The following is a 17,610-nucleotide window of genomic DNA, read 5'->3' on the forward strand; positions in this document are numbered from 1 at the left end:
GGACATCCTTTGTCCAATAGATCCACTATCCCTCCACTTCATTAAACCATGCCTCTCTAAATTTGTATCCAAACCGCGGAAATCCAACCTGAGCTATCCCAGTGACATACCTGTTTCTTTTCTTGTCCATCCTGGTCACTCTCAATGAAAATCTCTGCTTCCACCCCTTTTTTACCACCATCATCTCCGATAATAATATAGTAATAATAGTTATTATTATTACTATATTAGTAATAGTAAAACTATTAAAACTATATACTATTAAAAGTAGTGTATATATATATATATATATATATATATATATATGAATTCTGACAGTAAATGCTGCCCATACATATTAATGTATGGCACGATAATAATAATAATAATAATAATAATAATAATAATAATAATAATAATAATAATAATAATAATAATAATAATAATAATAATAATAATAATAATAATAATAATAATAATAATAATAATGTCAATTTCAAGGAACATGTTATGACAAACATTTTCTTTACTTGATTATATTTGAATGATAAAAGTCACTTTACTTAAATGGGACTGATGTTTACAGGCTTCAGTTGGTAAAATCTGAGTCCTCTACCATCACTTCTTCCACTGCGGATGGGATTAATCAACATGGACACACAAAGTGAACTAATCCTGCTCTATAACCGTTTATGAAACAAAGTAATCAATAAACCAAAAGATTTTTTTATTGTCGTTAGCATTGTTTAAAACATTATCCTGCAATTACGAAATTAGTCTAGGAGGCATCAATTTGCATCCATCACTTTCATGTATTGCAGTCAACGCGGGACATGCAGCCCGATTTGTGGATTAATTATTATACAATAGCCCTCCGCTGCCCTAACAGAGGACTGTGTTAAGGATCAGCTTTAGGGCTGATCATTAACATCAGTGAATGCATCACTTGTACCGTGGTCCCTTTTAAAACTGGATCTTAGTAGATGGGGCGGACGAGGAAATCTCAAATTTCACGTCTGTCCACGGTCTATAATCCGTTTAAATAATTTTTGCTGTCAACTTCACGAAGACATCCCCGGAAATACCGACGTGTGCTTTCAAAACAAAGGCATAATAAGGTCCAAATCTCAGATTTAGGTTAAAAGCTTCAAAAAATATTATTTCTGGTAAGGTGAGATAATACATGGGAAATACGAATAAATAACTAATGTGGCATCGTGATTAGGAAACGTTCACCTTGCAGTTCTGATCAATTTAAAATAATGCTTCGATTATTTAGTTAATCATGATGAATCTGCAATAATGTGTCTCAGTAGCTTTCTTAGTAGAATACAACATGACAAAACATTTGCATGTTCTCCCGCCTCCTCCACTCCCAACGCTGAATTTGGAAATTGATGGATAAATGGGTGCAGATATTTTCTGTTAAGCAATACAATAAGAAAGAACTGGACTGACTCTGTCTGTCTATCTTCCTGTTTAAAGGTAGTTCTTGTATCGCACCATCACCAAGTGCTATCCATGGTGAATTTGGTGATGGCTGTTGTTCTCTTTTTAATATTACAGTGATTAGCTCACAAACTGGGAAAAGACACAACTGTTGCTGTGAAATAATGCTATAATATATTAAATAAATAAAATATAATAATAAAAATTAATTGATGTTCAAATAAAAATTACTAAATCTTGTAGACACAAGCAGAGAATGACAAGCAGAGAATGGTTATACAAGGTCTTAATTATGCCTCTGTCTACACTATTTTTAATTTTACTTCAAGAGACTACGTGGGTCCAGAAGTCGTCTTTTATAAATATAAATAAATAACATGAAACAGGTAGGTCTACCCTGTTTGCGCGTCGCAATGTCTTTATTTTGAAAATCATCCAGGAAGAGATGCTTTACAATCCAACCACAATGACATTGCAAAGGTTTGTCTTGTCTCTTGTTTTCCTCCGGCAGGATAAAACATGAGGAGCACTCTGCTCTGTGATTTGTATACACTGTCTTGACAGCCGAGCCAGTACACTGTCAGCTTCCTACCTCGGTCACACACACAACGCAGGATACGGTTGCAGGGACGGAGGGAGGCACGGAGAGCTAAATAAAGCGCAGCCTCTTTACAGTATGTTGGGCAACAGAAAGAAAGCAATCCCCCAGGTCAAGAACGGAGCCGGGACGTCCGAATTAAAGGCCATTGATCCTCTGCGGAATCTGGGTGAGAGTTTTTGTTACAGCAGCCTGTGCGTTTATTATGCTCTGTATTTTTACTGAAAGAGTACCGGTATCTCCCCCACTCCCTCCGACTGAGAAAATGGCTTTGCTAGACAGTAACCCTGCTTTAACCCGTTAACCCTGCTTCACATTCAGATTGCAGTGCTTGAAAAATTTGCTTTGCTCCCTAGTACAAATCGAGGTACTTGAGGTATACTATTCCACGCTGCTCTAGTTTATCCAGATAGTAAAATTACTGAAATTACCGTATTCCAGTGAGCCGATAATTAACTTAAAAATATTTTCCTGACTTATTCAAATCCAGTTAAAAAATAAGGAGGTGACTCTGTTGTTATAGATGTACATTTTTCACATTTAAATATGTGCCACTGAATTGAGCAACATAAACTGAGCCCATAAAATGTATCATATACCTGACATGACCCCGCTTCTTTCATTGTCTCCTAATCTTATATAATATTTAGTACATTGATTGTCCCTTAATGGGTTTGTAGAGATAACATGTTTTGTGAAAAAAAAGTTAGGCCAGTTGAGAATTTTAGGGGCAACTTGGAGTAAAATTGTGCATTCTCACTTCTATGATTTTTCATTTATTTATTTATTTTTTCAAACAAAAAAGTTGGATCCCAGGGTAAAACAACTTTAGCCACCCATGTGCTATAGCTCGGTATTTACAGCCTTTTTTTAAAAAAATAGATTAAATTCATTTTTCACCTTAGAATTCTACACTAAAAACCCAAAATATAGCATGTACATAAGTATTTGTGATGCATCCTGTGTCATCATGTGTCTGATGTTTCTACAACTTGACTAGAGTCCACCCGTGGTGTGTCCAATTCAATTCAATTCAATTCAATTCAGTTTTATTTCTATAGAGCCAAATTACAACAACAGGTTACCTCAAGGCGCGTTATAATGTAAGGTTAAGATCCTACAATAATACAGAGCAAACAGAGAAACCCCCAACAATTATATGAGCAAGCATTTTGGCAACAATGGGAAGGGAAAAATTCCCTTTTAATAGGAAGAAACCTGCAGCAGAACCAAGTTGAGAAAGGAGTGTCCATATGTCACAACCATTTAGGGGGATGGAGTTCACTGGACATGATTTGGAAAGGCAGCTCTCTAATATAAGGTCCCGTAGTTGACGGCAGATGTCAGAGGACAAATTAAGCTGTGAAGACAAGGACTTGTCTGTAGACCTCCAAGACTGGATTATATTACATTGAAGGTCCCAGTAATCACAGGGGCCTCCATCATCCATAAATGGAAGAAGCATCACCAGGACACTTCCTGTATCTGCCGCCCAGCCATTCTGAGCAGTCAGGGTAGAAAGGCCTTAGTCATGCCTTTTTTCAAACTATGGCTCATGTGATGAAGCACATGGATGATAGTAGGTCAAGAAACCTGGAATAACTCCCAGTACATTTTAAATACCTGGGACTCTGCACAATTTGGTTTTAAAATTGAAGAAGCTTCTCTGATGAGACGTGAAATCTCTTCACTTAAAGAGAAACTTAAAGAAGTCCAGGTGTGCCAAACTTTTATCATCATCAAGAATTGCAATAAGCAAAGGCTGTGCATATTTATGCCTGTATTATATTTTTAGTTTTTTGTTTTAAATTTCCAAGAATTTAAAGAAAACATTTCACTGTCATTATAGGGTATTGGGTATATAATTTTGAGGTGAAAATTTTATTCAATCCATGTTAGAATAAGGCTAACACATCACCATGTGGAGCGAGTGAAGTCGCTGTGAATAACTTCCAGATGTGCCGTATGCTTACGTCTAGACAAAAGTTTAGGCGGTCGAGTTTGAGAAAATCCCCTCGAAAGAAGCTCCAGAATAACAAAAACATTATAATTAATTTCAATATATTAAAAATAGTTGTATTAGTGGCTGTATGTGGTCAACAACTGGGTCTCCAGTAAAATAAAGAACATTCAATTCAATTGTATTTCAGCAGGGTTTATTATATGTTTTCACTATGAACTGAAGTGCTATATAATAAACTAAAATAGAATAAAATAAAATAATGTTCTTTTACATTCAAAATGAAATAAAGAACTCTTGAAAGAGTTGTCTTACATATAAAGTCCTTAATTTAAAAAAAGAAAAGGTCTAGTTTGGAACGTTGCTTTGAAAAAATGACCTGATTGGCTGAGTAACATCACATGGAATGACTTACAATCCATGTGACTGGTCTATGTTTGCTGTGTGCACACACTGACTGCCAAAAAATGATAATAGCAGTACAGATTAAAATAACCATGCTGTACATGCATACAAGAAAACTTGTACCAAGAATCAAATCTAATGGGTCCATACAGAATAGTGTTTGGATCTGGATTCAGACTGCAGTCCACCTTTTGGGCTCTAGACTAATCACCATACACTTACGTCACTGAAAGGTTCCTTCCGTGCCGTAGAGTTCATGAGATTCTACAAAAGAACCCACAAACGGGATACCAAGAATTTTGACAGTTTGTACTTTCAAGTATTGACATACAAAACAGAGAGAACTATGTCCAAGTTATAAGAACTAACCCTACAAGGATTGCTCGTGGCCTGGTGCAAAATTACATTTTTTTTTTTTTTATAATGAATAATTGTTTAATAAACAATCTCCTCTAGCAGAAGTACACATCCATTCAGCTATGAGGCACATTTCTGGAGGTGTTACTTTTTTGGGGGGGCCCAAGTTTATAATGGCTCCAAATGTTGTCTTTATAGTTTTTCCTTCCATTTTTCTCTGTCCACCCACCCAAGATATATTTCAATTACAGTGCACCCACACGAGCAGCTGTGGTGTGGCAGATGTATACACACTAGCCTCTAATTTTAACTCTGATCTCTTTTTCCTCTCTTTATGCCCTCCCTGTTCTTTCTTCGGCCTATCCCAGTGCTACTGAATTTGAATCGTATTATAATTAGGTGTATGCTCACTGCTATTTTATACACACCCAAATACAGTATATAAATATAGTGTTTATAACATAATTTTAATCAACCATCATTTTGTCTCTATGCTTTCTAGGAGTGCAAAGTGATGAAGATGTGAGGCAGATGCTGCAGGGCTCTAGTATGGTGAAGGTATCAATAATTATAAACCATTTGTAGCGGTTAGAAGTAGTTTGTGAATGCTATATATTACATGTATTGTAACATATGAAATCATTACATGGGAAGGTTCGCTCGCCTCGCTGGCAGAAGCGTCGGATTCTGAAGTTGCTGGAAGATGGTGTCACCGTTTGGTGTCAATCATACAAAACATCCAGCCGGGCCAAGGAACAACAATCCTGTAAGTTTTTGTACTATGTTGTATGCAGCATCACACTATTGACACTAAATGAATTTGAATTGTCAGTTGTAAATGAAACATTAAACTATAACAAGTTGCAGTCCACACTGTTACATGATCACAGAATAAATAAATGATTATTTTCATATAACATATATTATACAGTGCTGATGATTATAAAACACAAAGATCATCAAACAAATTCTATTGTAAGACAAAGATAAGCCGAGTAAATACAAAATAAAGTTTTTAAATCATTTAATTTATTAATGGAAAAAAAGCCATCCAAACCTGTCTGTAGCTGTCTGAAAAAGTAATTGTCCCCCAAACCTAATAACTTTTTGTGCGCTCCTTGACAACAGAAACCACAATCAAGTATTTGGAATAACTGGGAATGACTATTTCACACAGTTGTGGAGAAATTTTGACTTACTCTTACGTGCAAAATGTTTTTAATTCTGTTATGTTGGAAATGTTTGAACATGGAGGACCTGTTTAAGGTCAGGCCATAGCATCTCAGTCTTAATTTGAGTCCAGACATTGACTTGGCCACTCCAAAACCTTCATTTTGAGTTTTTATAAGCCAGAAGTGGAGTTCTCAGTGTGTTTGTCAGTGGGGCTCAGCAGTGCATACACAAAAAATCAGTGTGCAAATTGTGCATACAAACTTTTCAAACACAAATCTGCGATTCATCAATATCTTATCTTTGTCTAAATGTATTTGATGATCTGAAATGTGTAAGTGTTAGAAATATGCAAAAACTAGGAAATCAGTAAGGGGGCAAATACTTTGTAATGGCACTTAATGTAGTGCTTTGATGCTCTTAGCGAAACACTAACAGCACTGTTATAAATTCACAAACGCGCTCATTCAGAACTGTATTGCATGGCTTTTTATCTATTACACACACTCCAGTGGATGTTTCAGGGGCAATTTGGGTTCACTATCTTGTCCAGGAACAATATGATATGTTGTCTAAAGAAACAGGAATCGAGCCATTGATACTTTGATAAATAATCACACCTGCTTCTTTTTAAAGATCACTAATGCGTGAGCCGAAAATGTGTCTCAGGTTTTGGTCAAGATGTAATCATCATCAATAGACCATGGCCTGTGGTAGAAAGATGTTTTTCTCCAATTTTTAAATTCATCTAATACATAAATAAATAATCTAAAGAAAAATCATGGTCTAATTATTTGTTAACAGTGAAGTAAAGTTTAATTACCTATACATTTTTCTGTTTATTGATCATTGTTATTATAAAGGGTTACTATGCAGACATGCTGACCAACATCATTATGTTTAGCTAAAGTGATTAAACTAGATTAGCTCATATGAAAAGAGAACTATGACATTACATATAACCTATGTAATACGCTGTAGCCTTTCCTTCTGGAGAACAAGTGGCTGCTCAGTGGTGGCTGGGTGTGTAAGGTAAAATGTCCATGTACTGTATCTATTTTTGATCATTTTAAATACAGTTTGCTGCTCTGTACTTTGTACTCCCTCCTTCACTATCTGAGGGTCACACATGTTGCCCTGATTATAGAGCTCATCTATTTTGAGCATAAGATCCTTTCTCTAGTTCAAATAGTGGGATTGCAAAACATATGGCAGGAGTCCGCCTTGGAGCCTGTGGGTTTGATGCTGTGTAGTTAACATATGACTCAGCCACTCCCAAGTACAGTACAGGGCCTTTAATTGGCACTGGATTTGGTGTGCCAGTTCTGTGGTTTACTCCTGACATCCAAGATCATTACAGAGATGGTTTTCCTCTAGTATGTTACACTTCTAAATAAGATTCATTTCATCCCCACATTGAAGCTAAATCTTTGTACTCTTCATTCCATAATCTTCTCAGATGTATTTCAAAAAACTTGTAGATGGTTGTAATTGGACTTGACATGTGGAAATAAAAAAAGCTTGTTAGACACAAACAAGTGTCTTACTAAAACAAACATAGAGTCCAAAAGCTGGAAAAGAAAGGCCTACGTGCAGAATCAAGAGGCAGAGGAGACCAAAGGGAAAGGAAAATATGTTCAGAGAGCCGGTCCAAAGGTGATGCAAGGTACAAAGACAGTCCTGTGGGTTGGCCTGGCTGCAGGGCAAAGCAGAGAAGCAGTTTTATGGGTTTACCCAAATGAAGAGAGACAGTTCTCGGAGTGAGCCCGGGGCCCAGCAATGGCCGAGGAGGTGGCCAGTAGGCCTGTTTTGGCAGTCGGTGGCCAGTGATGACAGCCAGCAATACCCAGGTTGGAGACCCTTAGGAGGGGGTGAATGGCAGCTGGTGATAAAGGTCATGATCATTCAGGGGGGGTTGGGAGGAGGCTGACAGTGGCAGAGGAGACCCCTCCAAAAGCTTGGTTGGAGCCCATTATCAATGGTAGGGATGAGAGTCCCCTAGAGGCAGAGCCCATTTTGAGACTGGGCTGTGATGGGGGCTGGCAATGGCACCAGCATCATCAGCATGCTGGCCTTCAGCCCACAGACTTTTAATATCTGTAGATCCAAAAATCTAGGTAGAAATTGCAAAAAGCTTCCTAAATTCCTCCTTCAGGTCCTTGGAAAGGATTGCTATATCTTCTGCATCCATGTTCTGGTTGCCTTATTCTGTCATCTTAGTGAAGTGCAGAATGTTAGAACCCACATCCAAAATGTGACAGGACAAGGTTCAAAACATAATGAGAGCCATTTGGTTGAAAAAGACGGAAAAGGTCTATAAATGCAGAGACAAACAGTAAACAGAAATACATGAAACAAAATCCAAAATAACAGGGAAATACATAAGTAGGCAACAGTGTGATACAGTCAGCTTAAAGTGAAAGACAGGTTATACACACATCGGAGCACATTGAGGGCTAAATTAGGAAAACAGATCGGTGAGAAGAAAGCAGTGAAACTAAACAGTGATAGGGGAAGTAAAACTATAAGCACAACACAGAAGGCAAAAGACTTCCAAATTAAAACAGGAAGTTACTAACCACAGAGACAAAGGTGTGGTAACAGTACATAAGAGGAAACTAAGGAAACCAGAATAAGCAAAGAACCAAATTCTAAAGAACAAACAAACCAAGAACTGGGTGGAAAACCTAATAGTGTCATGGTCCTGGGTCTTCGAGCTTGGTTCTGGATGTGCTCATTTCTTTGAAATTACAAAAGAGTTGTCTCTGTATATATTGTTCTCTTGTGCTTCTGAGTTTAGTTATAGTCTCGTGTGTGTTATGTTCTGCTTTGCCTTCCTTGCTTTGTTAGTGGATTCTGCTCAGCTGTGTTCTCCAGGTGTTTCACCTTTACCCATATCTCATGGGTATTTAAGCCCCCTGTTTCCTTCTGTCACTTGATGTGATCTTGTGTGCCCTGTCTATTTCTCAGTGTAGTTCTCTAGCTAATGTTCACCAGTATCTGCTTACTTAAGTTCTTTGCATTTTGGTTTGCTGCATGTCCAGGAATAAAGCTGCCTTTTGAGTTCAGTTCTGTTTCTGAGTCCTGCATATTGGGTCCAATTCTCTGCTCACTACACAGTGTATCATAACAAATAATAAACAAAGATAAAAGAAAAAAATCTTAAAACTCTCTGTCAGGACCATAACAATCACAAGGTGTGAATATATTTGAATAATTCTTTGCTCACTTTATTTCTTTCTTCATCCTCCAGTCTCCATCATGGAAGTGGAGTGTGTGCACGAAGGTTGCCAGTCAGAAACATTGCGGCAGATGGTTGGCTCAGTACCTGAAAACCAGTGTTTAACAGTGGTCTTCAAAGGGTCTCGTAAAAGCCTGGATCTCCTCTGCCAAAGCCAAGAAGAAGCTCAGTGCTGGGCCCGTGGCATCCGTACCCTGCAGGAGAGGATGGACAACATGACCCAGAAGGAGAAACTTGACCAATATCCTTGATTTTTGTGGGGGTGGACATACATCCCTGTTCATTTGGATTTATAGAAGCACTACTTTGTGTACATTTAATAATAATTATTATTATTATTTAATTATAATTTGTTGACCACTGGGAACCAAGAGATCCAAGCTAGAGAGTTAGCACTGTAAGAGGTAACCACTGAGACTTCATGTTAAAATACACCATATGGCTCACCAGTGCTTCCTTGACAGTGTCACCTGGATTCATGCTTATATGAGTCGGGCTGACCGAAACCGCGACGACAAGATGAGCTACGATGAGGTTCAGATGCTGCTGCAGATGATCAATATTGACTTGAATGACCAGTATGCTCGCAGCCTCTTCCAGGTAGCAGAACACACTGCTTAATTTAAGTAATTAAAGTCAATCATTTAAATTAAAGCTAACTTTGAGGGGTTTATAGCCATTCTGCCTGGAGTATTGATTTCCCCTCTTGGCGCCCAGTGTGGGTTTTTCTGTTATATTGTATACAAATGGTGATGACTTTATTTGGTTAGTACTCAGAGCTTGTGACCATAGGAAAGGGTAGGAACGTAGACTAACCAGTAAATTGACACCTTCACATTTACGCTCAGCTCTCTCTTTATTACAGTGGACTGCCATGTAGTCTGTTTGTTGATCTCATATTCCGCACTCCTCTCACTTGTGAACAAAATCCTGAATGTCGCCCATAGACGTTGCCTGATGAGTGCTAATGACTAAATAGAGTGCACCTGTGTGTAATCTAATGTCAGTACAAATACAGCTGCTCTGTGACGGCCTCAGAGGTTGTCTAAGAGAATATTGGGAGCAACAACACCATGAAGTCCAAAGAACACACCAGACAGGTCAGGGATAAAGTTATTGAGAAATTTAAAGCAGGCTTAGGCTACAAAAAGATTTCCCAAGCCTTGAACATCCCACGGAGCACTGTTCAAGCCATCATTCAGAAATGGAAGGAGTATGGCACAACTGTAAACCTACCAAGACAAGGCCGTCCACCTAAACTCACAGGCCGAACAAGGAGAGCGCTGATCAGAAATGCAGCCAAGAGGCCCATGGTGACTCTGGACGAGCTGCAGAGATCTACAGCTCAGGTGGGGGAATCTGTCCATAGGACAACTATTAGTCGTGCACTGCACAAAGTTGGCCTTTATGGAAGAGTGGCAAGAAGAAAGCCATTGTTAACAGAAAACCATAAGAAGTCCCGTTTGCAGTTTGCCACAAGCCATGTGGGGGACACAGCAAACATGTGGAAGAAGGTGCTCTGGTCAGATGAGACCAAAATGGAACTTTTTGGCCAAAATGCAAAACGCTATGTGTGGCGGAAAACTAACACTGCACATCACTCTGAACACACCATCCCCACTGTCAAATATGGTGGTGGCAGCATCATGCTCTGGGGGTGCTTCTCTTCAGCAGGGACAGGGAAGCTGGTCAGAGTTGATGGGAAGATGGATGGAGCCAAATACAGGGCAATCTTGGAAGAAAACCTCTTGGAGTCTGCAAAAGACTTGAGACTGGGGCGGAGGTTCACCTTCCAGCAGGACAACGACCCTAAACATAAAGCCAGGGCAACAATGGAATGGTTTAAAACAAAACATATCCATGTGTTAGAATGGCCCAGTCAAAGTCCAGATCTAAATCCAATCGAGAATCTGTGGCAAGATCTGAAAACTGCTGTTCACAAACGCTGTCCATCTAATCTGACTGAGCTGGAGCTGTTTTGCAAAGAAGAATGGGCAAAGATTTCAGTCTTAGATGTGCAAAGCTGGTAGAGACAGACCCTAAAAGACTGGCAGCTGTAATGCAGCAAAAGGTGGTTCTACAAAGTATTGACTCAGGGGGCTGAATAATTACCACACCCCACTTTTCAGTTATTTATTTGTAAAAATGTTTGGAATCATGTATGATTTTCGTTCCACTTCTCACGTGTGCACCACTTTGTGTTGGTCTTTCACTGGAATTCCAATAAAATTGATTCATGTTTGTGGCTGTAATGTGACAAAATGTGGGAAAGTTCAAGGGGCCGAATACTTTTGCAAGCCACTGTAGACTCCTCAATTTGGGTTAGTTATTCATCCCACACTTGGAGTGTGCATATGGCGGGGGTGTTGCCTCTGGCTCCGCTGCAGTGTGGGGGTGGTTAAGTGGGCTCGAGGGGCAGTGCCAGGGTGGCTGGCAGGGCAGCTGCTGCCACTCAGTAATCAGACTGTCCCTATTTCAGTGACACAGGGGCTTAAGAGAGGAGCTGAGTGTGGAGTGGAGAAGCAGCTGAAAAGCTGACCTCCTGACGTCAGGAAAAAGGATAACGTATTGTTAATAACACCATAAAACTGTCACCTGAGGCTACGTGGGGTCCATTCATTTCACAGTGGTGGTCCCGCAGTCTGCGGCACCTGTGCAGCTGCTGCACCTACTTGGCAGATATAGTGATGCACCAAGAGCAGGCAGCAGTGCACAAAGACCAGCTGAATGAGCTTTGGGCTCAGGCAGAGCAACAAACAAGTGTGCGGGAGAGACTGGACAGGGCAGCCGCGCCGCTGCGATCCCCTCCTCTCATGGTGGCCATGCACCGGATAGGGGACGGGGATGATCCCCAGGTCCTCATGGAGGCGTTCCAGGTTAGTGCTGAGGCATGCCAGTGGCCTGCTGTGGAGTGGGTTCCGCGGCTACTGCTGCTGCTATCCGGAGTGGCCCAGACGGCGGCCGTGATCCTACCCCCCTGTGTCAGGGGGGCGTTTTGAGGACGTTCGCCTGGGCTCTCCCCAGAGGACCATTGCAGGCGGTTTTGTGGCAGGCGGGGGATCAGCTGTTCGCCTGGGCTAGTAGGCTGCACAATGCCGCGATGAGATGGCTGCAGCCCGAGCCATCAGAGGGCGAGGCGTGGATGCTCTCAATGATTGTCCTGGAGCAGTTTGTGGAGGGGCTGCCCAGAGAGGCGACATGGTCCGCTGTTACCAGCCCTGGCTGAAGATCACCAACTGGTCAGCAGGCAACCGCCGGTAACTGCGTCGAGGAGGAGGCCCCCTGGCCCAGCCCCAGCGGAGCGACCTCCGCCCCTGCAGTCCTCAAATCTGTCCTAGCGAACCTGCCAACCCGGAGCCGAGCAACAACAGGCACCCGAGCCACAGGGGGTGGCGCAGGCAGCCGGGACACCTGCAACGGGAGTGTCCACTGATGGAGGTCAGGCGGGTGTTCTGGGCCCAACCAGACTTATCGCATATTAGTAAGGTGTCAAGGAGATATACACCAGACTTTGGTGGACATGGCCTGTACGCAGACCCTCGTGCATCAAAGCTTGGTTCACCCCAGAGCATTGTTGGAAGCAAAGTGCGGTTAAGTGTGTGCATGGGAGCATTCACAAATATCACACAATATTTTACAGTGCAGTAGCATGTAGTGTCTGCGCGGCATTCAGCGGTGACATGTACTTCTAGGGAGGATCCGCCGGCACCAGTGATTCACCCGAGGGGAGATTTCCCACTGGAGCAGTCTTATGATGACACCCCACACTCAGCCTTCGACCAAGTGATAGAAATTGATGGTCACCTGGTGTGCCCTGAAGCGGCGCAGGCCTACCCACACTTTGTATTATTGAACAATAGGCTTTATCAAGTGAGTTGTGACACTCACACAGAGGAGTACACCCAGTTGTTGGTGCTGAAAAGCCGTCGAGAAATTATTTTCCAGGCGGCTCATTATAACCCCATTGCAGGGCATATGGGATATGATAAACCTCTGGAGCGAATAATAGCCCAATCTTATTGGCCAGGCCCGAGCAGATGTGCGCTGATGGAATGCGTCATGCAAGGAATGTTAGCTGGTTAACCAGCCAGCTATTGTAAAAGCACCTTTTTGCCCACTACCAATAATGGAAGTGCCGTTTGAGCGCATTGGCATGGACCTCATCAGGCCATTTCACCGAAGGGCACGTGGCTATCGCTTTGTATTAGTTATGGTGGATTATGCAAAGCAACCCTCGGAAGCAGTGATGCTGGGCACCATCTCTGCAAAGAGTGTTGCGCAGGCGCTGTTCAGGGCATCTTTTGAGTTGGCAGCCCAAAAGAGATTCCTGACTGACCAGGGCAGGTCATTCATGTCTCACACACTTAAACAGCTGTACAAATTATTGGGCATGAAATCTAAACCAGGAGAGGAGAGAGATGAATTGGGGCCAGAGATGCCAAATTCAAACATTCCTGCCTCTCTCCATTGTAATAAACATCTCACACAGGGCCAGAGAGTGGATGTTGGTGTATCCAACAGCGTTTTGCAGATGTGTTCTCACCTCTGCACGTCGTACTTCGCTCATAGAGCACCATTTTGCATAAGCATGCATAGAGCGACCTGGCGTGGCGGTGTGTTTACAGCCCTACAGGTTACCTGAGTAAGAGGCAAATTGTTGAGAGAATTGCTGAAAATAGGAGTGATAGAAGAGTCAAACAGTGTGTGGTGTAGCCCCCTAGTTCTTGTGGTGAAGAAAGATGGGTCTGTATGGTTCTGTGTGGAATATCCTTATCCGATGCCCCAGGTCGATGAGCTCCTGGACCGGTCAGGCACTGCTCACTTTTTCACAACACTGGATTTTTACGTAGCTATCCCCACCAGGGATAAAAAATAATATAGCAGATACAGGGATATATAGACCAAAAGTGGGTAGAGATAACACCCCCACAGCAAATCATGTTCTATTTGCACATTAACAAACTGCTATTATTTCCGTCTTTCTGATAGAAATGTGACCAGTCAGGTGACGGTCGTCTCGATCACGGAGAGATTGAAGTTTTCTGCAGGGAGTTGTTACGAAGGCCAGAACTGGACATCATATTCATTCGCTACTCTGCAAATGGCTGTGTGCTTTCAGCTGTGGACCTGAGGGATTTCCTAAAGGACCAGGGGGAGGATGCCTCACTCGTTCATGCCCAAAGCCTCATACTCACCTATGAACTTAATGAGTGGGGTACGGTACTAGTAACAATAAATTATAAGATTGGAGAATTAAAATACTTTAAAAATAGCAAAGCTTACCTGACAAATATTCAGCTGTGCTAAAGGATGAAGTTTGTGGTACAAAGGACATTTTGACTGGAAAACACAGTTTGGCCACAACTCAAAGATTCATACACCAAGTCTGACCTGACAACATTTCACATAGATGTCTAATAGGACAGAACAGAATATCACAATGGGATGGGGTAATTCTATATTTATTCCCAGTCTGTCTGAGGGATAAGCAGTAACACATTCTGGCTAGAGCAAATGAAAACACAAGGATTGATGAGGTAAGTGATCAGATAAGCTGAAGTGTTTCAGTTTACATCAGACCTGAAGGAGATTCAAGTCTTTATAGAATAGTCTGTGTATACTGAGTATACATAGGCTGCTCCAGACTGCTCCTCTGTGTGTCTACTGTATTTTCCTGGTATCAATTGACTAATCATAGGCACATGAATATTAATTCAGACACTGATATAAAAAGAGTTGAAAAGCTGTAAATGAGTGAAGAGGATGCAGTCTACATGGATACATCAGCAACCAGTCAACCAGTTTGATTCCTGGCTAGTCGCATCCCTTCTGAATGTCTTCCCCCTCTGTTTCTGTGCTACAAAAAATTAAGGCATTTTTATTATTATTTTTAATTATAAGAATAAAAATGATGTTTATTTAATACCCTATTTTTTAAACTTTGTTTCTCTTTGCCCATTGCAGCCCAGAAGAATAGCTTCATGACTCCCAATGGTTTCACCATGTACATGTTGTCAAAGGAAAACTGTGTGTTTAACCCAGAACACGCTAGAGTTTACCAAGACATGGCACACCCACTGTCGCACTACTTCATCTCCTCGTCCCACAACACCTACCTCACTAAGGACCAGCTGACTGGGAACAGCAGCACAGAGCCTTACATACGGTAACAGCAACAGGGCAGTGATTGTGAACTAGGCCGTGTGCAAATACATTTATTAATTTGGTAACCTACCTATTTCACTATTATTGACAAAGGCAGTATACTATTATTATTGTAGGAGAGGTTTGTACTAAATTATTATACTTTAAATTGTCTCACAAAATTCTGAACAAGGTGAATCTGAATTTTTGTAAAAACCAATCATAACACACAAAATGCAGCAGTACTTGTCAGTCCCCTATAAACAGCTGGATGGCGTTGTCTGGGCTGCCTAGCTAAGCCCACTGACATCAGAACTCAGATCAAGATTAGTGTTAGGAATAGGTGGATAAACTACGTAGTGCTTCTTCGCATATCTGCTCTGTTCTCAGAATTGTTCTCAGCTGTTATGACCACTGACAAGTGAAGTGAAAAAGACTGTCAAGACTATCACTTCATCCTGGGTGGCTGTAGCTTAGGAGGTAGAGCAGGTGGTCTGCTAATTTGAAGGTTGGTCTCTGGTTGCATGCCAAAGTGTCCTTGGACAAGATACTGGCCTCAGAAATTCCCCAGATCTCAATCCAACTTTGGAATGTTCTAGACAAACAAGCCCAATCCATTGAGGCCACAACTGACAACTTGCAGGACTTAAGCGATCTGTTGCTAAAATCTTGGTGCCAGATACTGCAACGTGTCTTCAGGGGTGCAATGGAGTCCTCAACAGGTCAGGGCTTTTCTGTGAGCAAAAGGGTATAAACACAATATTAGGCAGGTGGTCATAATGTTAGTGTATATACCTGGGAATTTGGTACTGTTAACAAAAGGTACCATTGACAAATGAGCCCACATGTACAAGTTTTAACTAGCTGGCTAACCAACCCCATGTTGGCAATTATACTTTAGTGTAGAAATGTTTGTACCATGGCATTGTTCAACATTATACATAAGTTAAAGTCATGGCGCATTACAGCTGGTGAGTTAATTTGGCAAGCCAGATAATTCCACTCACGCATACTTTTACTAAGTATAACTTAACCAAACAAGATACAGTTAGCCAGCCAGCTATAACTCAGCTATTCCGCATGAATCTGATGGTGCTGTCACGGGTTGCTCTGAGGATCCACTCGCAGGACTCCGGAGTTGTGTTTTAACAGAGACGGTTTATTTACAAGATCTCCACCAAGTGTATTTACAGACAGTGCCAGGATAGTGCTTTAAACAAGATGTGAGAGGCAGGGTTCCAGGGAAAACAGGGGAATCACACACGCGCTCACGCCAACCTTTCTCTCTCCGCTAGTGACCAGTCACTCCTTCCACACTCCACACGGGGAAACACGGGGACGAGTCCGGGGAATCTAGAACACAGAGACACACGTTAACTTTCTGAGGCGGAGGCATGGGAAACTTGGGCTCGACGTGTACTGACTAGAGTCCTCACAACAATCCAGTGTTGAACAGCTGACCTCCCCCCTCTAAAATACCAGCTGGTCTGATGAGGCCCAGGTGTTCCCAATCCAGGAAGGCGTGGGCCGAGGGCGTGAAGCCGCCATGAGTTCCGCCCCGGCCAAACAGGAGAGAGAGGGAGAGAGGGGGAGAGAGGGGGAGAGAGAGATAGAAAAGGAGAGCCAGGAGTGGGGAGATTATGATCGGCGCCTTGCCGATCCCGCAGGTCGTGACAGGTGCACCATTTGTATTGTTTACTGATGAAGTAGGTGGAAAATGGAAAATGTCAGAGAGCTGGCAAATATTCATTGTAAACAGGCATGCAAGTATGCAAGTAACATTAGCCAAAAAGATCACAGATATAAATTTTCAAAAGCAATCTCTTCTACAAAATACTATATAGCCATTTTGCCTTTATGTACTTTGTTATAGGATTTGATATGCTTAGAACAGTCATTTGTTGATGTTACATTTGTCCAAAAAGTAATTAAATGCCAATTTTTTTTAAGTTACTTTAAATTTACTTTACTTCAGAAATATGTAATAAAAGGTGTTTAAGATGTAATTTTTTCTTAACCCAAGGTACACCTTTACTCACAAAGCTTGAATTTGTCTCTTAGAGCTCTAAAACATGGTTGTCGGTGTGTGGAGCTGGACTGTTGGGATGGAGACAAAGGAGAACCAGTTATCTATCATGGACACACACTTACTTCCAAAGTGCCCTTTGTTGAAGTAATTGAGACTATCAATGAGTATGCTTTCAAAGTGAGTACTTCACTGTAACCAAGAGTTCTCTGCAGAAAATGAAATCTTACTGTAGAAATTGTGCAGTATGGTATTTCAAACAATCTAAGCAACTACTGCAG

General features: G+C 41.5%; 1 protein-coding gene across 1 annotated transcript in view; it reads left to right on the forward strand.

Annotated features, from left to right (window-relative positions):
* Positions 1-1,881: 1,881 nt before the first annotated feature.
* LOC102302316 (1-phosphatidylinositol 4,5-bisphosphate phosphodiesterase delta-3-A) overlaps positions 1,882-17,610 on the forward strand; it is a gene marked incomplete in the record, with an annotated part of 39,166 nt that continues 23,437 nt past the window's right edge. Inside the window, 8 exon segments of the mRNA XM_042212650.1 lie at positions 1,882-2,195; positions 5,251-5,306; positions 5,403-5,514; positions 9,172-9,400; positions 9,630-9,759; positions 14,149-14,374; positions 15,124-15,325; positions 17,365-17,509. Coding sequence (XP_042068584.1) covers positions 2,105-2,195; positions 5,251-5,306; positions 5,403-5,514; positions 9,172-9,400; positions 9,630-9,759; positions 14,149-14,374; positions 15,124-15,325; positions 17,365-17,509 — 1,191 coding nt within the window.

This window comes from Haplochromis burtoni, unplaced genomic scaffold (assembly GCF_018398535.1).
Source record: "Haplochromis burtoni strain Fernald_Lab_line unplaced genomic scaffold, NCSU_Asbu1 Contig_384, whole genome shotgun sequence".
NCBI lineage: Eukaryota > Metazoa > Chordata > Actinopteri > Cichliformes > Cichlidae > Haplochromis > Haplochromis burtoni.